At 32.5% G+C, this 26,108-nt stretch overlaps 3 protein-coding genes across 8 annotated transcripts; 2 read left to right on the top strand and 1 right to left on the bottom strand.

Moving 5' to 3' along the window:
- The first annotated feature begins 1,875 nt into the window (after nucleotides 1-1,875).
- LOC106780383 (putative leucine-rich repeat receptor-like serine/threonine-protein kinase At2g14440) lies at nucleotides 1,876-6,945 on the top strand. Its single transcript, XM_014668667.2, has 8 exons — nucleotides 1,876-2,786; nucleotides 3,425-3,876; nucleotides 4,652-4,787; nucleotides 4,892-4,963; nucleotides 5,048-5,116; nucleotides 5,386-5,457; nucleotides 6,425-6,496; nucleotides 6,580-6,945. Exons 1-8 carry the CDS (start codon nucleotides 2,170-2,172, stop codon nucleotides 6,617-6,619), a joined length of 1,530 nt encoding a protein of 509 aa, XP_014524153.1. The 5' UTR covers nucleotides 1,876-2,169; the 3' UTR covers nucleotides 6,620-6,945.
- A 1,549-nt stretch (nucleotides 6,946-8,494) lies between these two features.
- Nucleotides 8,495-9,767, bottom strand: LOC106780396. The gene has a single exon (XM_014668681.2). It carries the CDS (start codon nucleotides 9,518-9,520, stop codon nucleotides 8,762-8,764), a length of 759 nt encoding a protein of 252 aa, XP_014524167.1. The 5' UTR covers nucleotides 9,521-9,767; the 3' UTR covers nucleotides 8,495-8,761.
- A 7,188-nt stretch (nucleotides 9,768-16,955) lies between these two features.
- Nucleotides 16,956-24,787, top strand: LOC106780405 (cyclin-T1-4-like). 6 transcript variants are annotated; one of them, XR_001377263.2, is made up of 8 exons: nucleotides 16,956-17,158; nucleotides 17,758-18,319; nucleotides 18,723-18,804; nucleotides 19,053-19,187; nucleotides 19,498-19,673; nucleotides 20,103-23,743; nucleotides 23,838-23,888; nucleotides 23,993-24,135. XR_001377263.2 is itself a non-coding variant. In XM_014668691.2 (7 exons), the coding sequence occupies exons 2-7, from the start codon at nucleotides 17,763-17,765 to the stop codon at nucleotides 24,358-24,360; spliced, it is 1,128 nt and encodes a 375-aa protein (XP_014524177.1). In that variant the 5' UTR covers nucleotides 16,959-17,158; nucleotides 17,758-17,762; the 3' UTR covers nucleotides 24,361-24,787. The 6 variants fall into 6 exon arrangements, 2 of the variants coding, with proteins under 2 accessions (XP_014524178.1, XP_014524177.1); XR_001377262.2 differs by having other exon boundaries at nucleotides 20,103-23,888; XR_001377264.2 differs by lacking the exon at nucleotides 23,838-23,888 and having other exon boundaries at nucleotides 23,993-24,133.
- Nucleotides 24,788-26,108: the final 1,321 nt, after the last annotated feature.

Raw genomic sequence — 26,108 nt, 5'->3', positions numbered from 1 at the left:
CCGCAGAGAAAAATAAAATATCAATAAATGTGTGCTAGTAAAATTGAATAGTTCAAAGTGGAAAAACAGTAAAAAGGTTAAAAAAGAAATCATATAACGATAGCATGACGTGTTTTGTCATTCGCTTGCAACAGTGAGAACAAAAAGGAAAAAATTTCTTTACGACTCTTTTTTTTTTATAAGTTTTTGATATTGGTCCGTTTTAAATATTTTTTTAGAATAAATTTAAAAAAATCAATAAAATGGTCACATATGTTCTGTTGTCAAAAAGTTGTTAAAAAAAAGGTGTTAAAATATCATCATCCGAATAAAAAGGAAGAAAAACAGTTCTTTTAAAAAAAAAAATTTGACAACGCATATGTGAAAACTTGTAATTGATTCGTTTCAAATATAAGCCGTTGTAAAAAAAGTTGTTAAAAAAACTGTTAAAGATATATTTTTCTTTCATTTTTCCCACCTATATGATTTTTTCTGAATGCTCATTATCTTTGAAATACTAATTATACCTTTAAGTAATTTAAGTTCCGGATTGCATCATCCGTAATTTTTTTTTGGATAATACAAACTTAAATAAAAAACTTAAATTTTAATATTTCAGATTATATATTCTAAAATCATAAAAAATTATACTCTGATTATATAATTCAAAATATAAATTTCATATGTTAAATTGTAAAATCTGTTTTTATATTTTGGATTATAAGATTCGCAGTGCCAAATTTAAGTTACATTAATGACCTTCGTCGCGCCTTATCGTCCTTAGCCACTCATCCAACGTCCAACGCTTCTTTCCATGTGGGTGATCTAAATATCCATTGGAATACTGCAATTCCCATGTTCTTTGTGTCCTTGATTCTTGTAAAAAACTTGATCCTGTTCTTGCTTGATTCAATGATCATTATGAGATATTGTACAATTTTGATTTGTCCGTTTAGTGGTGTTTGGTGAAGTTGTTTCACAGGGTTGGTATTGGAAAAATGTTGAAATTGAAGGAAGGAGCATGACTAAAAATTATGGAAGGTGAGTTTGGTCACAAGATACAGTAAACACTGTCCATTATCACACATGGAAAGGCAAAGAAAAAAATAAAACGTATATTATATTAAAATATAAATTTTCTTAATTAAGCAGATATAAAATTTGTAATATAATTTAGAAAAACAATTCGAAATATACATTACATTTCAAATTACACTGAAATTTAATTTTTCATTACCAGTTGTAAAATCCTAAAATCCTAGAATTGCGTTAGAAGTCTAGGGGAGGGAGCTTCTCACACCCTCTTAAGCCAATGGAAAAGAACAGCATGAGATAAATCCAAAATGAAATTATAATTTTAAACAAATTTTTAATAAGAGATAACTAAGTCGGTGAAGCAATGAATGCGCTAAGAAAACATGGAGAATCCCCCTCATTTAATGAGTTTGTTTTTTTATTCATTGAATGTGATAAAATGCACTTTTATTGAAAGTTCTTGTGTACTTCTTTTGCATTAACATTAAAAACCTTCACTTTTGTACAAATTACTTTGATGGTAAATTAAATCGTATAGTTTTCATAATTTTCTATTGTTTATGTACTTTAGGAAATACAATACAGTCCTATAATTCACAATAATAGTCATCATCATATTCGCTATCAATATTGTCTCAGAAAATATCTGTCTAACAAATAGTTATTATACAATTTTACTGTATTGCCGGCACTGCACACGCACACAGAATCGTTGAACCTTTAATGTAGATACATAAAATCAATTCACTAAAGAAATTCCTTCTCTCAGTCGCTTAATCACATGGTCAAGATCATTTTGACATCTTCTGACTCCATTAAAAATGACATGAAAAGAAATTTTAGGTATGTTTGTTTGAAAGAGAAAGAGTCAGAGGAAGAAAACGGCATCCTATTAATGTTTTGTTTGTGCATCTACTCCAACAAAACAAGTGGTGTCTGACCGGTAAACTTTGTTTCCCGCGTTATCATTACCCGTTCCAACCAATAACTAATCCATATTCATATTCATATTCTTTTCTTCTCCATTCTTCTGTGTTTTCTTTCCTACCACTCCAACTCATAGACCCTTTCAAACTCCACCACCATCACATCACAATCTTAACTACCTCATTTATTCATTCATTCATTTTTTTCATTCCAACCACTTCAACCACCATGTCCCTCTTTCTCTTTCTCCTTCTCCTTCTCCTCTTCATCCCCATCTCTCTCTCCCAGGCGCCCCCCAGAGGCCTACTCATAAACTGCGGGGCCCAATCGGAGGCCCAATTCGGTGACCGAACATGGCTCCCCGATTGGAGCTTCGTCTCTTCGGGCTCGCCCAAAACCCTCACCTCTCCCGTTGTTATCCCCACTCTGCAAACCCTTCGCTCCTTTCCTCGCCAAGTCAAGAAGCACTGCTACAATGTTCCCACGTACCGCGGCGCAAAGTACTTGGTGCGTACCACCTACTTTTACGGTGGAGTCAACGGCGCCGATCACCCTTCGCCACCCGTCTTTGACCAGATCCTCGATGGGACCCTCTGGAGCGTGGTCAACACCACTGGAGATTACGCCAACGGAAATTCCACCTTCTACGAAGGAGTTTTCATGGCCCAGGGGAAGATCATGAACCTCTGCATCGGTTCCAATACTTACACCGATTCTGACCCGTTTATCTCTGCTTTGGAATTCTTGATTCTCGAGGATTCTCTCTACAATACCACGGACTTCAATAGCTTTGGCCTTGCATTGTTTGCGCGGCACAGTTTTGGAAACTCCGGATCACCCATTCGGTTTGTTTATCCTTTTCATTGCCCTCCCTGTTCAAACTCAGTGCCTTTTGTAGCTTTGTTCATTTAGTTTTTTTTTTTTTTTTTTTTTTTTTTTTTAAATTAAGTTAATGTTAAGTTTTTGTTTGCTTTTCTCTTTGCTCTACCGTGAAAAAAGAGAGTAACCTTTCAAGGCAGCTAAGGAAGCTTATGGATTAAATTCTGAACTGAGTTTGACTTTTTCTTATGAATTTAATTAGAATTATAATTTGATGAAAATGTAATTGTTTATTATAAAGTTATCCAGTTACAAATGAAAATGATAATTAAGGTAATTTTTTTTATACCCTGAAAACGGAGCTGTTTCTTAACTTGATAGTTGAAAGAAATGTACGATATATGATAAATGTAGGAGTTTTGGTACAGTTAGTTCATGACGAGAACTCATTCATCCAAAACTAATCCTACCAAAACCTCTAAATTTATCAGGTAGCATATGGATTCTCATTAATTAAACTATTTTCATATATAAATAATCACGGATAATGTGTTGGAGTCTACGAGTTCCCTTTTTACTATGAAACCATTACCTTCGTGTTCTTTTTAATTGTTGTTTCCCTGGTCTCTGATGCAGAATGGTGGATTTTTTTGTTGTTGTTCAGGTATCCTGATGATCAGTTTGACCGTATATGGGTGCCTTTCGAGCAGAGTAGTTCTGCCAAAGCAAGCACTGACAATGTTTCTGTTTATGGTTTTTGGAATCTTCCACCTGCAAAAATATTCGAGACGCACATAGGATCTGAACAATTGGAGTCCTTGGAACTGAGTTGGCCTACAGCGCTACTTCCAAGCTCTAAATACTACATCGCACTATACTTTGCTGACAACACTGCTGGATCAAGAGTTTTTAACATAAGCGTAAATGGTATTACTTATTACCATAATTTGATTGTGATCCCATCAGGCACTGTTGTATTTGCCAGCCAGTGGCCTCTTTCTGGTCCTACTACAATAACTTTGACCCCTGATGCAAGTTCAACCCGGGGCCCCTTAATCAATGCTGGTGAAGTTTTTTATCTGCTGCCACTTGAAGGAAGAACTTCAACTCGAGATGGTATAGCTTTTGATTTCATGTTTTTTTCTTAACTCTGGGTCATTTCTGAAATAATCTTGCGCTTGACATTATTTCTTCGCCAACAAGAAAATACGAGTTTCTACGCTCAGGATGGAAAATATCTTCGTCCAGTGCCACTGTAGCAATATATATCCTAAGGTTTTTTGTGTCACTAATCAAAACTGCAAATCTTAAAAAGACTTTACATAAAGAACGGCCACATATTAAGATACAGTTGAGTAAAGTTCTAGAGAAAAGGGATTAGAGGAGTTCTGTTTTGCACTTTTTTTAAGAGAGAAGGGGAGAGAAATTTTTTTAAGAGACGAGTTAAAGAATGATACAGCTACGAATTTTTTTATGAATGATGGGAAGAATTGAAGATAAGAATAGATCAGTATACTGTCACTGTAATAGTATTTTTTTTCATTGTCATGCTTGCACCAGCTTAGTATGGAAGGTTTTGATATTGGACAAATTTGTAGTGAGAAGTGTAACGAAGGCCATTACTACTCGACAATTACCACTTTTTTAACCCGAGTTTTGTTTTCCTTCTCACATATCAAAGAGAAATTCTCAATCCGTTTCTCTGGGGTGGGGGTTTGATGATAGCATGCCATTGCCGGCCCAAAAAAAAAAAAAAAAAAAAACAGGACCTGCTCTTGGTTGACTGGTTATTCTTTATTTTAAGTCGCAACATTTTCATCATAGTTGTAGTGTGTTAGTACGTTAATTGTGGACATGCAAGGTTTTTAAAATGGTAACTTTCTTTTGACAGTTATTGCATTGGAAAAAGTAAAAGAGAGCCTTCGAAATCCACCCCAGGATTGGAATGGTGATCCTTGTATGCCTCAGCAGTACTCATGGACTGGCATCACATGTTCTGAAGGACCACGTATCCGTGTAGTGACTTTGTAAGACCAGACTTGAGTTGTTATAGCACATGGTATCCCGTCCTTTCAGTCCTATTCTGCTGTGTGAATGAATAGCTTACTTATGATTTCCTGTTTTCGTTCAGAAACTTGACAGGTATGGATCTTTCTGGATCTTTATCGCCCTCTGTTGCCAATATGACAGCCCTGACTAACATGTAGGCTCTTTAATTTACGTATATCACTTAATGAAATTTAGTATTTCAAATTTTATGATCAGTAAATCATTGCCTTTCTTGCAGCTGGCTTGGGAATAACAGTTTAACGGGGCAGATTCCTGACCTCAGTTCACTAAAGATGTTACAAACACTGTAAGTTTATACTTGACGTGTGTGTGTATTTTTAAGTGTGACATGATAGTTTATCTTTTAGCATATGGTTTATCTCATCACTGGCTATGGCTAGTCTACCATTTTTCATTTAATGGAAACAAACATATTTTTGCAAGTTATTTTTATCATAAAGCAACTCATGTAGTCGTGTGTTCTATAGCAACTTCTACGACCGAAATGTTTGAAATACAAGAAAACTTCAATGTATTCATGGAGCTCTTATTTTCATATTGTTATTTTATTTTAAGGCACTTGGAAGACAATCAATTCAGTGGAGAAATTCCCTCATCCTTAGGGAACATCAGCAGCTTGCAAGAAGTGTAAGTTGTACCCTATTCTAGATTTACCAGAGGTTACCAAGCAAATTGTGTTTTTTTTTTTTTTTTGCTATTTGAATACGGGAAAAATTTCCTTACAAGACGCCTCCTTCTTCCAGTTACATTTTGATACCTTCAATTATGTGTAGAAAATTAAGTCAACCTGTAAAACTATATTGATTATGATCATTATGAGTTTAGTCATATAACTAATCTCTGCTCATTATTTTGTGATGCTTGATTGGATTGGTAAGAATCAACAGACATTTGTTCAAAGCTAAATGAGTTTTGGCTTTGGCCTGATAAATAAACATGCCGAGGAAAAAAACAAAGTGAATTTCATGTCTATTGAAGAAATAAGAGACTTGATTGTTCAATCCTCGCATACTTTGATTTCGATCAATTCATGAAACTTCACTTGCAAGTAGACTTTAGTTATTAATATTTGTAGACTTTAGTTGCAATTATGCCTGACTACGTCTTTCATGCACCTCTGGCTATCACTGCAATTAGAAATTATATTTACAACTCATGTCCTGGAGAATTTAAAAGATTTATTTCACTACAATTATTTTCTGTCTACACTGTGCTACTCCAATTTTACCATCCCTGGCCCCCCAGGCACCTCGTCAAATTACAACTTTTTGCTTTCTTGTTGGAAAATTTTTATTTCTCATGATCGAATGCCAAAATTAGCACGAGGATAACTTGGAGTGAGGAAATGATTACCAAGCAATACTGTAGTGTCCTTTTAAATAAAATAGGATTTTCTTATATAGTGACACAAACTTAGTAGTATCGCTCATGTACTTGGTATTTGTAAATTATGTATCTTTGAATTCTGGCTGTCATTCCCTCTTAAGATCTGCGAGTTACTCTTCAATTCCATTACGTGTCCGTATAATTGTCTTCTTTTCCATATTTGTTTTATGTTAACTGATGATTGCCCCCTTCCCCCATTTTGTTGCAGATTTTTACAGAACAACAATTTGACTGGTCCAATTCCAGCAAATCTCATTGGAAAACCAGGACTGGATGTCAGGTAAGTAAATACCTATCTCTTCTTATTGTCAGCATCAATCACAGTTGTTGTTTTACTGACATGCGCTTATTTATTACCAACAGAACTTCTGGAAATAATTTCTTATCCCCTCCGGCATCTTGAGTGATTTTATTTCCTTCCAATGTAAAGATGAAGAGTATTCTGATTTTTCAAGAAATTTTTATTCTTTTACATCTTAAGAAGAGTATTCTGATTCTATGGTGGAAGTTCTTCTTTGTCAACTCATCAACTGAAGATCAAACTTCATCTCAGCCTTCCCTTGCTGGAGGAGATACGGGTTTCTTGTATTTACTTGGAGTGTACTTTCAGATTGGTCAGTCGTTGACTCGGTTCCTTTCAAAATGGAATGTTATTTGAAATTGTATCATACAAATCCTTGTATAGTAATTATTCATTAGTTTATTGAAAATTTTGGTTTTGTTTTTTCTTGTTTTTTCATAACTTGCTCTGTCTATTTTCATACTTCTGTGATTTGTATCATGTTCTGATATTAGAGTAATTACCGTGTCTTGTATTTTTATGACATAAAAGCAGTTGTTCGTGCATATTGTGCCGTTTTTTTTTTATTTCTTTTATATTTTGTGGGTATGAGCATAATTTTTTGTTTATCGATTTCTACCCAAAGTGAGATTTGAAATTTATCGTATGGCCTGTTTACTTGAACATATAATCATAAAATAATAAAAAGATGATGCTTGGGAATTTGGTGCGAAAAAAAGTGACGGAAAGATTTTGTTTCCCCTTGAATGATAATGAGGGAGAAATCACTTTAAACTTACTTTCACATTATAAGAATGATAGGGAGGTAAAATAACTTTTTTAATTCCCGAATTAACTTTCTGTTTTCACGTTTCAACCCTTACTTTATGTGGCCCATACGAAATGTGAAATCCCATTTTTACTTATTTCGGTTAAGATAGCTTCTTAAGTTAAGCTTGGCTTTCATTCAGAATTTTACAAATTCAGTTTTTGAATCCAAACACTTAACTGAATTTTTTTTGGTGGTCTTCTTTTTAAAAAGTCATATGTTTATTTCATACATTTTATTTAAAATATAGTATATAATTAAGACATGCTGTATAAAATAAGTGTTTTTTAAACTAAGCTTTATAACCAATAATTTTTAATATATATACATATATATTAAAAATTAGTCACAGAGAGAATGAGAGTCTTGTTCTGTAAATTGTATATTTGAATTTGTATAGTTGTAGATATGTCCTTGTTGCACATTGTTTCTTTTTCTTGTCTATATATTAACTATCCAATCACTTAAAAATGCTTCAATTTAATATTCACGTTAATCTAAGTACATGTTTGTTGCGAGATCTAAAATTATACAAAAATACTAGACAATATGATTTTAGATAAATAATGTTACATTAAAAAAATTGATTATACAACTTAATTTTTAGTTGAAATAAAAAATTTAAGTAGTTTTAAGTTAAATAAAATCCTTGTATAGTATTTTACTACTAGCAAATTATTAAAATAAAAAAAAACATATTTAATCGTATTCAAAACAAAGTTTAGAAAATCATATTTATCAAAAATGAATTTTACACAGACTAATAAAAAAATAATCACACCCTTATTCAGCAGAATGTAAATTAGTTGAATATCTAACGTGTGGTATGATATTGAGCCCAAAATCGCCTTCTTTTTTGTGGAACTCGATTGGGTTCCACTACCATTACTGCAATTCAGTGTTCCTAGTATTCAAAAGATTATTGTTTAATCTGCTTCTGAAGTAGAATTTCTGACACTTGTCCCTCAAGGAATTCAAATATTGCTGAACGTGGTGTGAATCTTTATAAGCGAACACTGATATTTCTCTTTCTCTTTATTTTTATTTAGAAAAATGTATTATTTTAGAAGTGCATAATAATTGCTTGCGTTGATCGATCGATGAGATGTATGTGGCTGACAGGTGCCCATGTGGGACTCGCAAGTTGAGGAACCCTGCATCTTACTGCATCTCACTGCAACTCACTGTCTCGTTACTCTTCATCTATCAAAACTACCGATGCCATTGCCAACCCAGGCCAAAATAATGCACAATCCAATGATTATACAAGTCAGAATTTACATTGTAATTTCTCAGATCCACCCAAATTAACACCTAATCTACCATGGCAACATGATTTGTTGGAACAAATATAAGAAATAACCAAAAACAAACTTATTCCAAAGGATAAAACTAAACAAATAAACATAGGCTTGGTGGCATGCAACATCTTTGGTTTACCTCTCTAATTTTCCTTTCTTAAGTGGGAAAAGAGGGGGCAAGGCGCTGCTTTTCACCTGTGTGCAAATTGGCACGTTGATCATTGGTCTAATTCTAATAGTAGCTGACCTTGTTCTCTCCAACCCTTTCTTTACCCTCTTCACTTGCTGCTCTTTGTTGTTATTCCTTGACCCTTCTTTCCCTTCTTTCGCAGCTACATCACCCAGTGAGCTTGCAGAAGAGGAAGAAGACGAGGAAGAAGAAGAGGGTGACAAAGAAGAAGCACGTTGCTTCTTCAACCTCAACAACTCTTTCCAAAGAACGGTGCACTTTGGTGGCCTTGGAGATGGGTCATCATCGACAAACCAATTTACTCTACTACTATTACTACTATTATCTTCTTTGTTGTTGCTCACCACTGCCTCCTCTTCTAATTCTTCTTCCTCCTCTTCCTCTCCCTCCTTGGTTTTGAGACTGATCTTGCTGAGCTTCTCTAGGTGCTGCATCTGCCAAAAGGGTAGGAGCTTCCCTTCAAAGAAAAGCTCATCAGCAGTTAACACTGTGTTGTTGTTGCTCATGTTGTTTGAAAGGAACTCAAACTCGGCAGCATTCCTTGCTCTCTCACGTTCCTTCTCTTGATCTTTCTCATACTCAGCGTTTGGACTGATGGAGATGAAGTTGTTCTCATCTAAGAACTCTGCCGAGAAAGATATTCTAGGACTTGAAGGTGCATCACTAGATCTGGGGTTGCCCTCAATAGGTTCAAGGGAAACCATAGTGTTTTTTTTTTTTGGAGGGTACGGAGAGATGAGATTGTATGTGGACTTGTTGGCAACTGAGGTGTGTGCGCTTAGGCTCTACTCTAGCATATGCATGAGAATTGTGATTTTTAAAGGGGGAGAAGAGTGCTTTAATGTTGCTTTTCATTTTTAATCTCTCTTCTTTTAACTGTCAGGACGGTGAGATTATAATAATCAAATGGTCTGGTAAACCCGAAACAAGTGATTTAAGGTTCTGTTTAGAATATAGGGACAGCACATGGACGCCTTGGGAAGTAAAAGACAAAAGCTTTTCATTGGCAATTCTTTGCATGCAAGCCTCAACCCCCGTGTCTGCATGCTTAAATATTTTTTTGAATATATGTGTAGTGTATGTGTGAGTGGTTTAATCACTTTTTACCATTTTACTTTCCCATTCCATCTTTCAATGGAGGGTGTTATGTTATGCTACGCTGTCAAGTATCATAATTTTATTTTGGCTTAAATAAAACAATGCTCGACTTGCACACTCCTAAATAGATTTGGTGTGGTCAATGTCACTTGAAAGTTCAAATAGATGAAGCAAGAAGATATTGGTGGGGTTAGAAGTTGGAGAAGAAGTCTAAAATTCAAATGCTTGAAATTTCAAAAGAAGTTAGTTTGGCATAAGTGATGTTTCAAACATTGGATTCCCTTAACTGCTAAAAAGAAAATAAAATGACAACTCCATGTGATTACATGAACGAATATGGTAAACATTTTGAAGTGAAGATATGTAGGCATTTTTCTTTTAGATTGTTTAGTAATGGTTTGTGCAGTACAGAAGATGATACACAAAAGACAGAAAGGGATGAAATTATTTGAAGTTATATTAAGGCTTGACAAATAAGCTTAAGGATCCTGATGACACATATATTAGAATTAAAAGTGCTTGGTCAAAGAAAGATAGGATTGTTATTTTGACTCCACCTGCATGCAGGGACTTAACATGGAGGAGTCCCAAGCATGTGGGCACATGAGAGTAGTTTCTGAGCATGTGACAACTGGGGTTAAAGATTGAAGAGATATGAAGGAAATGACCAAGTTGGCCTCCAAATAAGTTGGTCACAGCTGGTTGAGTTTGTTATTTTTTGAATGTGCAAATGAGTTTATTGTCCTAAGAAGAGGAAATCAAGAGTTGAGCTCTTGAAAAAGCTTCCATTAAGATTTGGTCAGGCTCTAATTAATTCCTGACAGCTAATGAACATTGGGGTAAATCTTTCAATTATTACACATTGGCTTCTTTTGTTTATAAGTACATTATCCTTGGGCATTCTGTGGTCCTGCCGTGGACTATTATTGAAGTGATCGACAATAATGTTAAGTGACAGCAGTGTCAAAAAATACAAAATACTTAAACATGTGATTTCTCATTTATTTAAACTGCTAATTATGCAGATCCTTACCCAAAGCAGAGACTTGTGCAAAATTCAAGGACAATTAATACTTCACCTTTTCTAACAAGTCCACATCATGAGATTTCACATTTCACCAATTAGTGCATGGCTTTGGATTGTTCTAACATTTAATGTTCAAAGGATTTTATCCATAAATCGAGAGCAACATGCCATGTTTTCAAGCTCCTCGAGTGATTATCCTCAACAACTGAACTCCCACTACATACATATATGTGCTTTACAGTTCAAGTTTCTTTGCAGTGCCAGCAATTTCTTTATCTCCTTCTACAGTTGTGCAGAAAGACCAAGAAGGGAAGGAAGACCCTCTAGCCATCAACTGTAAAGATCACTGCTTCTTGGCACCTTGACCTGTAACATTCAAGTGGGGCCCTTCAGAATTGATGCATGTACTATCCAACTTCGCCAGTAACAGACAAGAGTAAAGAGTTATGTAACAAGAACTTAGTAGTAGTACCTTCCAATTCAGCATATATGGGATAGCCAGGCATGTGTTGCTTTGAGAGAAAGAGGGGCCACATGCTTGTCTTGTTGGTGTGGAATTAACATGGAGAGCCTCAAAGTGAAACTAAAACTCGTTGCACCGTGCACGTTTCAAGAGGAAAAACATCCACACTCTATACAGATTGACCACAAACATGGACACATACAGATTCCATGATTCCGAACTATGTTACATCTCCTACACAAAAAAAGGAGATTCGCTGAAAACACAAACACGTAATGATTCTAAACTATATATATTAATTTGTAGAAACATGGACACTTAATGATTTTAAACTATATAATAATTTCTGCAAGAAAAAAACCAATGTGACTACACTGTTCTATGAGAAAGGGACCTTAGACCAATAAGACCATTCTATTAATTTAAAGAGGATTCATGTCAATCACAGCTGTTATGAATAAAAGAGTAAAGAAACGAAGTAATAAACTGAGCTGGATGTTGTCGAGGACTGACATTAGGTGGGTTAAATAATGTTGTTTGCGGTAATAAATTCAAATTAAGTGCTTTTCTCATGTATATGTTTGATTAATCAATATGCATAACTTCCTTTTTTGCCCTTAAGAAACACGGGCAGAAAATGATTGTTCTGTACTGTTGTTGTCATGGCCGAAACAAGTGGAAAAATGAGATAAAATGGAACATAAAAAGAATATTTAGTTGAAGACAGAGTTTCCTAATTTTTGAAATAAATAAGGATAGGTGATGATTAAAATGTTTTAATTTAAGAACACGCAACTTGATTTGTACAAGTTGAGATTCTTGATTATGGAGGAGTTAGGCTTGTTTGTTAGGAGTGTGTCACGTATCATACCACACCTTTCAATACTAATTCAAACCAACAAGAAGAGTCCTCGGGACAACAAATTAGGACTACCTATTCACTCCTAACCTTTACACTTTTTATAGATATTTTATTTTTGGTGTACTTCACCTCTTCTTTTTCTACAGGGTAAGACAATTTTTTTATGACTCCTTATAAAAATTTAATTTTTTTTAATACTAATATATTGTTGGGAATGCAAGTGTCAATCCAAATCTGACATTGGATAGAAATGAGAAAGTAGAGCACTATATAAAGGTGAAAGACCCATTAACCCATTGCTTTAAGATTTTAGGTAGAGAGTAGTGTCAATTCCTTATATAGTCGGACTCATATGTCATTGGTGTTTGTATTTCCTCGGTGAACCTCCTCCTTGATAGACCCAACATATATCTCTATTAAATTAATTGTAAGATTGTAGTTAAGAATAAAACTTAATTAAAATATTATAAACTATTGTTAATTAGTTATCTCAATTCTTTTACTAATTAGTTAAAACTGCTACAGCTAGACAAAATGAACATGATGAAGTAGGAGTCAATAATAAAACTTTACGAACACTGTTTACATACAATAATTCCAATATAAAGATACAATAGAAATTATGAAGGGCCAGTGTTTGTAACGAGGAAATATGTTACAGAAACAATTTATACTAACTAAACGCAAAAACCAATAAATAATACTTGGAACCCTTTATTAACAAAAATATATCATCTTGAAATTTTGGATCAGTGAATTAAAGTCAGAGATATTTTATTTTAATTTGTAAAACCTATAAAACAAAAAGGAAATCCAGAATATAAAAGATGTAGAAGAAATTTACTTTATAAATAAAATTGCCAACAAACTAAGTCAGAAGCATATTTTAAAATAATAAATTCTTTATAAAAGGATAATTAAATAAATAAGAAAACATTGAAGCTACAAAGAAATATAAGTGATGTTTAAACAAAAAGTGTGTGTAATGATTTAATTGTGTAATTCTAAGATACAAAAATAACATAAAATTTCGACCATAATCTCATGATAAATGGTTTATGAATTGATTAAAGAAAGTATATATTCTCTTCTTATGAGATCGGGTTTATTGATAAAAGCATGGACAAAATTTTACTGCCAACAACGCCAAATCAAGAATTTAGTGAAAATAATAATTTATATAAACAATTGAATTTGATAGAATCTCAGTCAAATGGAATAAGGTAAAATTTACTCATTTTTTATGAAAAAAAAATATAGAAAATTGGGAGAAATGATTGAGAGGTCAAACAAAGTGGGGTTTAAAATAGTGATGCTTATACTTTCTAGGAAAAGAAAAAATACAGGTTATGTTGATAATAAAAGTAGGAATAAAAGTAAGGGATGGAAGTCTAAATAGAAATTTAGTGCAAATAGCAAAAGGTTTAAATCTTTCACACTTCCATTCTTGGTTTCTTTCTCATCCAATGTATTTCTTTCTGCACCTCCAATTTTTTTTAAATCCCAATAATAATTTGTTTTTGACTTTAACTTGATAAAAATATAATTCTTTTTCCTTATTTATTCACTCACCAACCTTCACCCCTCACATTTAACCTAGTTGAAACACTTAATTCTCACATTTTGTCACACTGTCTCTCTTATCCTTTTTGAAATCCTGCACTCCACGACTCCCACCCTTCTTGTATCTTCCCCACCACAAACATTTTTATTCTTTAAAGCACAAAGAGGTCAATTTATTTTTTCTTTTACTCTTGTATTTATTATTAATTTAACAATGATTCAGGGATAAATTGAATTTGAAATTTAAGAGTTAGATGATCAATTTTGGTCGATAGGTGAACCAAATTTAGAAATTGGTAGTGTGAGAAGATCTATAGAGGATAGCCTTGGATTTGGAGGATAACTATCGAATTATAAAACCAAATTTAGGAAGGTATGTGATTTGGAAATCTAATTTAAAAAATAATTATATTTCAAAATTCGGTAGAGGAAAACAACGAATTTCGAAATCAATTAATGAGTGTATTAAATTTCAAAATTCAATTAAAGAGTGTATCGAATTTTGAATTTTGGTTAAGAAGTGTATTAGATTTAAAAATTTGGTTAGTATTACCATATTTAGAATTTTGGTTAAGAAGGGTACCTAATTTCAAAATTTGATTAAGGTAAAGTGGATGGATATCTTGGAGGTTTACACAATACTTGTTTACGATGAGCTATGCACATAATGTTGCATATCCATTGTGGGAAGCCTAGGACGGTGATTTCTTTTAAGGGTTGATGAATTGTTTAATTTTTATACGTAATTGTAGTGTGTAGGATTGCTAGGAGATAAATTTAGTCTCATATGGAAACAAATTAAATAAATTTGAAGCATGTCATCTTGCTCATTAAAATTGTATGTTGAATTCTATGCCTTCGTGAAATATTTCATATGTTTACAATGATAAGAGGTTGACATTGACATTTTTTTATAGATGGTATAGAAAGACAGACACTTTCCATGTTCGTGTTATCGAGAGGTTTGTCACACTAAATAATGTTCATGCTGTTGTTCAAATTAATCCCTAGACTTTGAAGGGGCTTTGGAAACTCTCATAGACCTTTTAGGCGTTAACTGCACGATGACTACATCTTAGCTCAAGCAATGTTGTTGTCCCCACATAAGATTGAGTTTGTTGAAAGATGTATATAATGACTACTGTTTGAATCAACAATGAGACTATATTGCATGGGTCTATTTGTTGTATATTATTGGATGTACAAATAAGAGCGTTACAACAATCTTTCATCTTAGAAATAAAGACTCCAACTCTAACCCGTCACAACATGACATCAACATAAAATACTTAATTTATTCAATAAAAATAAGTAAAGATTAATAGATTCATAAAACAAAACAACCAAAAAAATAAAAATAAAAACAGTAAACAAAAGAAGCAAAAAATATGTATTTTTAAATAAAATAATATTGGATTTCAAAATTCGTGACAACTCTTAACAATATTTTGAAAATCAGTGATATTCTTATCCAAATTTCAAAATTCGGTAAATTTTGAAATATAGTACCGTGTTTCATTGGATTTCAATATTTTACGAGTTTCTAAAATGAATTTCAAATTTTATTGAATTCATAAATTAAGTTAGTTATTTAATCAGATTTCAAAATCCAAAATCCAGTGCTTTCCTAAACCTAATTTCAAAATCCAGTATTTATTTAATATGAATTTCAAAATCGAATGTTTTCTTAAATTGAATTTCAAGATTTGGTGCTTCTTTAAACTAGATTTAAAAGTTCACTTATCATTGAAACAATTCATCCTATGACTTTTGAAATCTAAGAAATTCTTTTACAAACTATATTTCAAAATTCGGTACATATAAAATATAATAAAAATAAATAACAATTTTCTATTAGAAAAATAAAAGTATCATTGAAGAAAAACGAAGTAAATATGCGTACTTGTTTCAAACAAAGGTGGATGAAAATAAATAAAGTTTGAAACAAAAATTAACAAAAAGGAAAAAAAGAAAATCTTCGCAGAAAACTAAAGCTCGAGTTGAAGAAGAGAGAAAAAGTCGTTGGTTTTGAAAGTGAAATGACCTTGGATGCAAGGATCTCAGGAAATATACCATGGTCCACACCAAATACGTTTAGTAAGCAATAATCACTACTCACCTAATTAATTTAATATTGTATATATACATATATATATATATATATATATATATATATATATATATATATATATATATATATATATATATATATATATATATATATATAAGAGACATTTGGCATCACAATAAAATATGTGGTGTAAGAAGAAAAATTGAAGGTAAAGAAAGAAAGTCTTACAAAATAATTGTCTAAGCATCATATTATATTAGTTGTTTGTTACAATAATTTAATATCTATTGCAATATTGGTTAACACTTGATTACAATTATGATTGTATTATTTTCTTTAAAGTATAAAAAAAATGACATTGTGTATGTTTAAGTTTGTACTCATTTAATTTTGCATCCTATCTAAATTTGTATTTGAAAAGAGAAAATTTTTGAATTAAGTTTCAAACGACTTTCTTATTAACTTTGTATTATGGGGTAATACCTCGTATGAGTTGCAATTTGAATTTCTTAAACAAAACAATAATTTCACAACATTAATAACCATTGAATTAAATTATTTTTCTAGTAAACATAGGATTTATTATATAACATCTTATATTTCATAATTATATGATTTATAATATTTCATAAATCTCCGTCTAAATTAACTTTGCACCAAACTAGCTATATAAAAAAAATGTGGACTATAAGGAGAGGAGAAAGACAGATAATAGAGAATCAAATGCATAGATAATATAGATAAAAAGAGATATATAAAAATAGTGAGAGGATTTAAAAAACACTTCTTCCCCTTGTTGCCCATTTTTCACAAAAATATTTAAATACCTTTTTTACAAATACACACAGTATATGTAAAAAACTATCACTTTACATCAATTAAAGTGGTGATTAATTAATTTTGAGAGGATTGATCCCGAAAATTTTCTTACATATGTAAAATTACAATTTGTTCAATATTAATTAATTAATTAATTAATTAATTAATACAATACAAATTTAAATATATGAATATTTGACAACAACGAAAGAAGTGTGTGCATCTAAGACCAAAGAAACATGGATCGGGCTGGGTTACCAACCAATCTGACCCAACTTTTAAAATGTGGATGATGCTTGCCGTCTTAGATAATTCTTCCTTCCTTTTTCAACTTCAAATACAAGCCATCTCTCATCTCATCGCTCTTTTCCAAAACCCTAATTCCTCTTTCCGTTCCAATCTCGTTTCACAAGATCGTCTTCGCTGCTTTTCCGTTCAGGTGTGCATCTCAATTCTGTTCTTTCTCCCTGGCGATCACTTTGTTTCACTTTCTGATTCTTCAATATCGACATCCTCGTTCCACCCGATCCGCCTGATGGACTTTTAGCTTCGAATTACGTGTTTTCGTTTTCTATGGCTTTCGATATTTTGAATCGTAATTTGTGTTCATTTCGAGGTTGTTTTGTGAATATAATCTTTAATTTCAGTTCTTGATCTCCGTGTGTCTTGATTATCACAATTATGTCGCCATTATCTATATTGGGAATATAGAAATGCTTAGATGGATGGTTTATTGATTGATACCAAGTAATGTTTTGTTACATAGGAATAATTGTCGTTTTATGGTTGAAATTTTAAAATTTAAAATTGTGTTATTTTTCTTTCTTACAATTGAACATTAATTGTTGACTGGTCTGTGATTAGATTGTAGTTTTATTGTAATGTGCGAGCAATATTCTGTTAAAACAACAAATGATCTGTTGGGATTGGTTTCATTAACATTGATTATGTTAGGTTACAAACGAGTGGATTTAATGGTATGTCTTTTTCTTTTTTCTTTTTATTTTTCTTTTGAGCTCATTTGATTTGATTTCGCAGGAATTATGTCTTTTGTGCGGAATTATCAAGCAGAAGATCGTAGTTTACATAGTGGTTACTGGTCCACCTATGATGAAAACAACTTTGGCCGCAACAATAGGAAAAGAAGTAGAAGCAATTATCACACCAGGAGTTTTAATATTTACAATGATAACCAGACAAAATTTGGCGACCATGGTTGTTCCTTCAATTTTTCCTTGGCCGATCATGCCAATTATCTTAGATATGATGCTGTTCCGTCATCTCTGAAAAGGAGGAAATATTCAGCCCCTGTGTGGCAAGAAAGCCATAGATATTATGTTCCACCCATGGTTCATGACAATATCCCGTCCTCCTGTAATTTTCAAGCTCCTCCTACAAGATCCGATGGTGATGCCTCCACATCAGCTGTCTTCAAGCACTGCTTCTCTATTTTTGAAGATGATAAGCCTGTCTTCATGTCAAGAGATGAGATTGATAGATACTCTCCATCTAGGAAAGACGGTATTGATGTACATCATGAGACACACTTGCGGTACTCCTACTGTGCTTTCCTTCAGAATCTCGGAATGCGTCTCGAGCTGTAAGAGTCAAATTACTTGTCATATATTACATACATTGAGGGTGTAGTAGGTGAAAACTCGTCATTGTTGTGACGTTCAAAAACATTTATAACCATTAGATTGAAACGACAAATCAGATTGTTTGTTTAATTACAGTTATAGGTGAGACTTTTAAAGGATCACCTGAGATCTGTAGTTAAATGATCAATCTGAATAGTTAATTTTAATGTAATTATATCCTATCATAATGGTTATGATTAAATGTCAGCAACTCACAATAACTACGAGTTCTTACCTTATATGTTATATATATTTAGAAAAAGAACATTGCTACTGACATTCATGTAAGATTTTAGTTTGTGTATTTAATTCAATTTATTGATATTTGGCAAGCATAACATAGTGCCATGTTCCTTTTTGCAGGCCTCAAACCATCATTGGGACATCTATGGTTCTGTGCCACCGTTTTTTTGTTCGTCGATCTCATGCATGCCATGATAGATTTGTGAGTTTCTATTTTTCCTTGTAGCTCTAAATCTATTTTTTACTTTTGTTATATGCTTCAATGAGGTCTGCGTCATCCATGAATATTTTTCTACAATTATAATTTATAAATTCTTAGAAATTTTGTTATGGATTTGTATGTAGCTAATGCTTGCTATTTTATTGAAATTGTGTAATGTTAATTTTTTTCCTTCAACTTGCATCTCTGTGGCCAAACTGATTTTCTATTAACATTAATTTGTGTTGCAGTTGATTGCTACTGCTGCTCTTTTTCTTGCTGCAAAGTCAGAGGAGGCTCCACGCCCTTTGAATAATGTATTGAGAGCGTCCAGTGAAATTCTAAATAAACAAAATTTTGCTTTGTTCTCCTACCGGTTACCTGTTGTGAGTATAGTTCAAACTACCTGAAATCTCTTCTTTTTATTTTTACCTGTGGGAGACACACAAACCAAATAATAGCCTGGCATCTATTAACTTGTATGTGGATATGCCTGATATCTATAAAAGTATCTAAGTTTGCTGATTCTCTATAAAGTAAAATTTTAGTCAGTTATCATAATTTTTAATGGAATATTGACTCAAATGTGTCAATTTTCTCGCAAATAAATCCAATTGTCCTTTTAGTTGAATACTAGTTAAGTTGTTATTGTAATTTTTATTTTATATGTTTAACTTGATTTGAGTTGTTTCACAGGATTGGTTTGAACAGTACCGGGAACGGGTGTTCGAGGCTGAACAGTTGATACTTACCACTCTAAATTTTGAACTCAATGTGCAACATCCATATGCATCTCTCACGTCTGTTCTTAACAAATTAGGTCTATCAAAGACTGTTTTGGTGAATCTGGCATTAAACTTGGTCAGCGAAGGGTGAGTTTTCATACATTTTAGGTTTTATATATGATGGTTTCAGTGATGATGTTTGCTTATACCATTCATTTTTGAGGACAAAACGTGGTTGGTCAAATCTGTATGAAATGTTCTGAGCTGTTGGCTGATGTCCTCTTCAGGTATCCCATTTGTTGGTTCTGACTAGGCTTTTATTGTCTAACCGAGTGAATGGAATAAAAAACCTAGTGTAGGGAACAGGACATGGGGCTTTTGGTGTTAAATCTCAACTCAAGCAATAGAATGTCTTGAGGTCTGGAGATCTAGTGGCTGAGGATACCTTGGTGTCTCCCCTACTAAATTTTGGTTCCAAATAGTGTTGATTCTCTCAATATTTTGCTTTAGCCCAACTTCTGTGTGTAGATATTCTGTCATGGAATATTGATTGTTTTGGCATCCATATAATTGCAGGATATTCACAAGATTAGCGTGCTGGCCTGTATGATATTCTTAGCTGGCGGATTGATATGCTGTTCATCAAAAGTTTTGTTTTACATCTGAAGTTGAACTGCTGATGTCTAATGGATTGCTTTACCTTGAATATGTCTCGTCAACTTTTATTTTGGCTACCCAAGCTAGCCTCAAGAGCCCTACCCCACAACTCAGTTTTTCTGTCTAACCCTCAATTCCTTGTTGCTTATGCTGATTCCCATCAGCCAAAGGTGCTCTCCATAATTTTTAGTAAATGGGTTGAAAGAAGATTGTTAAGTGACATACAAACAATATGAAACTAACAAAAAAAGACAGATACAGAGAAAGGCAAACAATCTTATCTTAAACAGTCTTATCATCAAAAGTTTTTGTTTTACATCTGAAGTTGAACCGGTGATGTCTAATGGATTTCTTTTCCTAGAATATGTCTCATCAACTTGTATTTTTGCTACCCAAGCTAGCCACAAGAGCCCTACCCCACAACTCAGTTTTTCTCTATAACCCTCAATACCTTGTAACTTATGCTGATTCACAGTAGCCAAAGGGGCTCTCCATAATTTTTAGTGACATGGGTTGAAAGAAGATAATTTAAGTGACATACAATATGAAATTAACAAAAAGAAGACAGAGAGAGATGCAAACAGTCTTATGTCATCAAAAGTTTTGTTTTACATCTGAAGTTGAACTACTGACGTCTGATGGATTGCTTTACCTTGAATATGGCTCATCAACTTTTATTTTGGCTACCCCACAACTCATCTTTTCTGTGTATTCTCAATACCTTGTAACTTGGCTTGATTTCCATTAGCCAAAGGGCATCTCCATAATTTTTAGTAACGAAGGTTGAAAGAAGATAATAAAGTGACATACAAAATGAAACTAACAAAAAATAAGAGACATAAAGAGATAGAGAGAGGCAAACAGTCTTAGAAAGTGTAATGAATTTTTGTTCCGAACAAGTTTTGGTTCATGGTTAACCATTGATCATAATGAGGCTTTTCAACTAGAGTCAACTTATTACATGGAGGAAAACACGGGTTTTCTTTGCTGCTCTTTTATTTTTACTAAAGAGGGTTAGAGTGTTTTTGTCTATTCATTTTTTCTTAATTGAAAACAAAGACCTATTCCTTGGTCTATATGTTGATTTGGGAGAAAACTGTTTCTAGGATAAATCTTCTGATAAAGTTCTCTCTAGAAGTGTTTCCTTGTGGTCAGTTTAATTGCCAAATTTTGGGTTTGTTAAAAGTTTCTTAACCTCCCTCTTCTTTCCCACATTGAGTATTTTGGTCACTCAAACGTATTAGTTCAGTCACATGATTTTTTCTTTTCCAGGTGTTTAAATTTGAATTTGTTCCTTTTCCTACTTAAAAAGATGTATACACTCTATCCAATAATTTGTTGATGTATCTGAATAAGAGTTTGACTATGACAACTACCTAAAAGGTCGTACATTCTAAATGATTGGATGATATTGTTCAAATTTTTATATTGCGAACATATAAAATATATGTAAACATTTGTTCTAATTTAAAGCTAATTTGTTTTATCAAAAGTTCAAATGTCCTTGTTCATCTCTTACAGATCATTCTTTCAAATTTTTTGTTTCCTTGTTCGTTGACATTTAAGTCTGTAATGGGAATGAAGTCTTTAAAATTTATCTGACTTTCAGTTGAAATAGTTTACATATAAAATATATGTAAACATTTGTTCTAATTTAAAGCTAATTTGTTTTATCAAAAGTTCAAATGTCCTTGTTCATCTCTTACAGATCATTCTTTCAAATTTTTTGTTTCCTTGTTCGTTGACATTTAAGTCTGTAATGGGAATGAAGTCTTTAAAATTTATCTGACTTTCAGTTGAAATAGTTTTTTTTTTTTTTTTTTCATTTTTCAAACTCAATTTTTAGCTGACCCCTACCTAGTTGAATGTGGCTTTATTGTTGTTTAAGTTAAAATTGTGAGAATTCACTTAGTGATATTTTTAGTTTTATGATATTCGGGCAGTTATTCATGGTTTTTTTTGTGTTCGTCATGTGTGGTAAACACTTGCCCTTTGTTTATTGAAGGAGAAAAGGTGGAGAGGAGAGAAATAGGTGAGAGATAAAAGAAAAAAGTGTTTAGGAAACTGGAAATGAGAGAAGAGAGAGAAATAAGGTGTGAGGTTTACTATTATTTTTATTGTATTTCTCACGTATTTATCTCTTTCCTATTTTTCTGTACTAGACACATTCATTTTACTCAACAACTTCTCGTTTCTGTTCACCTTTGTTGCTGGTGACTTTCTGTGATTACTTGATACTAGTTTGTCCTTTGTATTTGTTGTCTCTCTCCTAGCTATTTATCAAATTGTTTATGGAATATGATTTTTCTTGATATGATTTTTCTCCGAACAAAAATAAAAAGAAAAAAGAAAATCATACTGAAGATGTCGCACTTTACTTTTATTCTTCATATAATTTGGCATGTAGTGATCAGCCTCAGTTTTTTTAAAATGTTAATAATTGGGGAGGCTGCTCTTTATCATACTTTAAATAGCTCATCATCTTCACAAAATACGAATACTAATGTTACCAGGTGTTATCGATTGGTATGGTCAGCCTGCTATATTTCAATTGATTTTTGTAAAGAGCTTTTGCTTCCAGTTGAGTTAAATTGCTCAACTGTTTTCGTGAGTTGAAAACGTTTGTTGAATGGGTTGGGGTTGTAGACAGTGGCTCTCACTGTATGCTTCTTGTGTCTGAAGGAAGTTTTGTACTAGTTCTATGGTGTGGTCCAAGCAGCCCTTCTTACCCTTTCTCCAATTTGATTTACAATTAATACCTGCATTGATAAGAAAGTTATGCACAACTAGTGTGAAAATTATAATATACTCCATCTCCTGTGCTCAGCCATGGGAGAAGGAAGATTTGAGAAAAAGAGTTTTTCTTTTTCTCATACTCCTTTTATCCCTGTTCCACTATAAAGGGGTTGTGATGTGTAGTGGTTTATGCAGCCTAAAACCCCTTTCCTTACCGTCTCAGGTCACAATAATAACCTTCCACTTTCTGCAGCAAATTGAAGTGTGCTAGAACACGGGACATTTTTGTACATAATCAAACTACGTACTTGCATTTGTGCGTTAAATGTATGCCAACTTTGATGTGAAAATACAGTAACTTTTGTACTAAAATGTCAATTTGCTGTCTGCTTCAATTCCCTCTTCGCAGCATGTTTTTGTTTTATGTTGTGTAGTGATTTTTAAACTTCTAATTTTGCACCTGCAACATGGACAACAATTGGATTTTGTTCTATAGTTTGTTAAATAAGTTTGCATTCATTGTAAACATTCCAATGAGCATGGTAGCAACAAGGCTCTCCAGGTCAAAATATTGAGGAGATATGGCATTAGCTATGAAAGATTCAGTTGTTTGTAATATGCAGCACAGCACACCATGCATACTTTCTCATTTTAGTTGCATAAAATTTCTGGAGCTTAGAGCCCCACGGCAGAGTTGGGCCTGGAAGTCTGATAAATTCTCTAGATGAGTATAAGATATTGCTATAGTTTGGTTATACTCTTATCAGCAATCCTGCACGGATTCTTGGAATTGTATGCTTCCTGAGTTGCTGCTTTTCTAGTTGGTAAGGAAAAGTTAATAAATTTTTGTTTTCCTCTTGGTATGAATGTTGAATATTATTTGAATTATCTAGTTCATACTACTGCTCATTCTAATAGCTGACATGATCTGTCATGGTGGGAACATATGCTAAGTTGGTGCCTCGGATGGTTAGTTTGACTATTTATGTATTATCTCTATTTGCGTTGAACAATACTGACTGTACTGGTGCCTATCTTGTATGGTCTATTGAAGATGGGAATCTTTTTTGCAGGCTTCGGAGTTCTCTGTGGCTTCAATTTAAACCCCATCATATTGCTGCTGGAGCAGCATATCTTGCTGCCAAGTTTTTGAACATTGATCTCACTGCTCATCAGAACATCTGGCAAGAGTTTCAGACAACACCAACCATTCTTCAAGGTAATCTATATCCACTTCACTGTTCTAATTTTCATCAAGAAACATGATTAGATTTACTGTTCTGTTTTGAAATGATCGGTTCAGGATAGCAGTAGACAAGTGAAGTGCAAGCAGGGCAATTTGTTAATATAGGCGTGTAATTTGGATATTACTTTATTAGTTATTAATATTCGTTTTCTCATTGATGCAGAAATCTCCCAGCAACTAATGGAGCTCTTCTGAAAGTATTGTAGAACTAGATTATGGCATCCTTCCTAATAGAGTAAATTTTGAATATATAGTTCAAAATGTCATATACTCCGAAGGGCGAGGTACAGATCATTATGTGTAGGAGCTTCGACATATATTTTGGTGAGTTACAAGATTGGTGGGTGTGACCTAAGGATTTTTAAATTTTACCGACTTCTATGAATCCTCCGCTAAGGTCTTGAGCATGACTTGCGTTCATTTCTGTTGATGCCTCGTCATCAACTGTGACATGTCAATGTCAAATTGAGGTCGAGTTTAGTCAACGAAGAATCTATCCATGAAAGTACACAAATTTCTAACTTTGTATGTGCAACAAATACAAATTATTAGTTCGGAGGTTAAATTTATTGTTGGTTGCCCCTTACTCTGGTTTTATGTTATGAAAGAAAGTCATTTGATATCTGCAGTTACGGTTAATGTTGGTGCTTACAGAAAATGGGTAAAGTTTTCTAACCTCTTGGCACATAGGTAAAGTTACGGTTATTGTTTTACGTGTTTTACAAGTCTCAAATTATTTATTTAGGTTGAGAAATATGATTTTGTGCTAAATAGAGAATAAATATATCTAATAAATGTTTATAAATAAATTTAGAGTACTTTATTTTTTATCTATTTTTTCTCTTTGAATTTAGATATTCTAGCATTTCTTTTTAAAGTCAAGACTAATAATTTATCCTTTTACTATTATTCTCAAGTTTAAATATATTTCGCACATGCAAAATCAAGAGATCAAAATCTTAATTTAGATAAAAAAAATGTCCTTTAGAATTTTCTTTTATATAAATACTGTCCATACGAAAACATCAATAGAAAATTAAAGTTTTCAAATTAACATCTCAAAACTGAACAATATGTCTTCATATAGAAACAATAAATTAAAATATAATCAGAGTGTTGGAAAAAACCAAATAAAAATTCATGTAGATTAGCAGAATTTAAACTCCAGCAAACCATGCATATTACAAAGAAATCCTCACAAACACAACTGAAATCACATATGAATTAGAATTTATAATTTTTTTCAAACAAAAAGACTAATTGATAAACTATAGTTATTATAATAATCAATTACGATTTCTAAACAATTATTCGTGTAAATGTTTTAAAAGATATTGTAAAAGTAAGAACATAAGAAAAAAAAATCTCTTATGACAAATAATAAATAGAGAAATTTATTTTTAATGTAAGTCATTTTACTAATGACATTAAATATCCACTTTATTCTCCATGACTTTGGTATTAAACATTAAAACTAAAAAAAATAATTAGCTATGGCCAGCTAACACTTAGTTAATTTTAATTTAATTTTTAAATTTTGTATTTTGAGATTTTCATTCATTTTCCTCTTACTTTTCTTTATTTGATGTTAAAAAAAAAAATACCAATAAGTTTTTCTTTCCTTTTCATTCTTATTAGCTTATATTTTTTTTTTCTAAAATTTGATATCAATTATATCTTAGATTATATCTTGTGGACGCTAGTAAAATAAGTAATATATTTATTTGATTATTTTTTAAATAAATAAAGTTAATTTTGCTTCTATTTTTCTTTGATATTTTTCTTTTAGTTATGTAGTTGAGAACTTTGATTTTTCTCCATTAATTTTTAGATTGCTTGTAATTTGTGTTTTTGTTCTTTTGAAGATAAAAGCTTGTAGATACTTAGATTTTTTGAGACTGTTCTTTTTAATTTTTGGATTTCAAGTCAATTTCAAATTTGGA

This window comes from Vigna radiata, unplaced genomic scaffold, assembly GCF_000741045.1.
Source record: "Vigna radiata var. radiata cultivar VC1973A unplaced genomic scaffold, Vradiata_ver6 scaffold_315, whole genome shotgun sequence".
In the NCBI taxonomy this organism is placed as follows: domain Eukaryota; kingdom Viridiplantae; phylum Streptophyta; class Magnoliopsida; order Fabales; family Fabaceae; genus Vigna; species Vigna radiata.
Note: the sequence above shows the minus strand (reverse complement) of the source record. Positions and strands in the feature narration are given on the sequence as shown.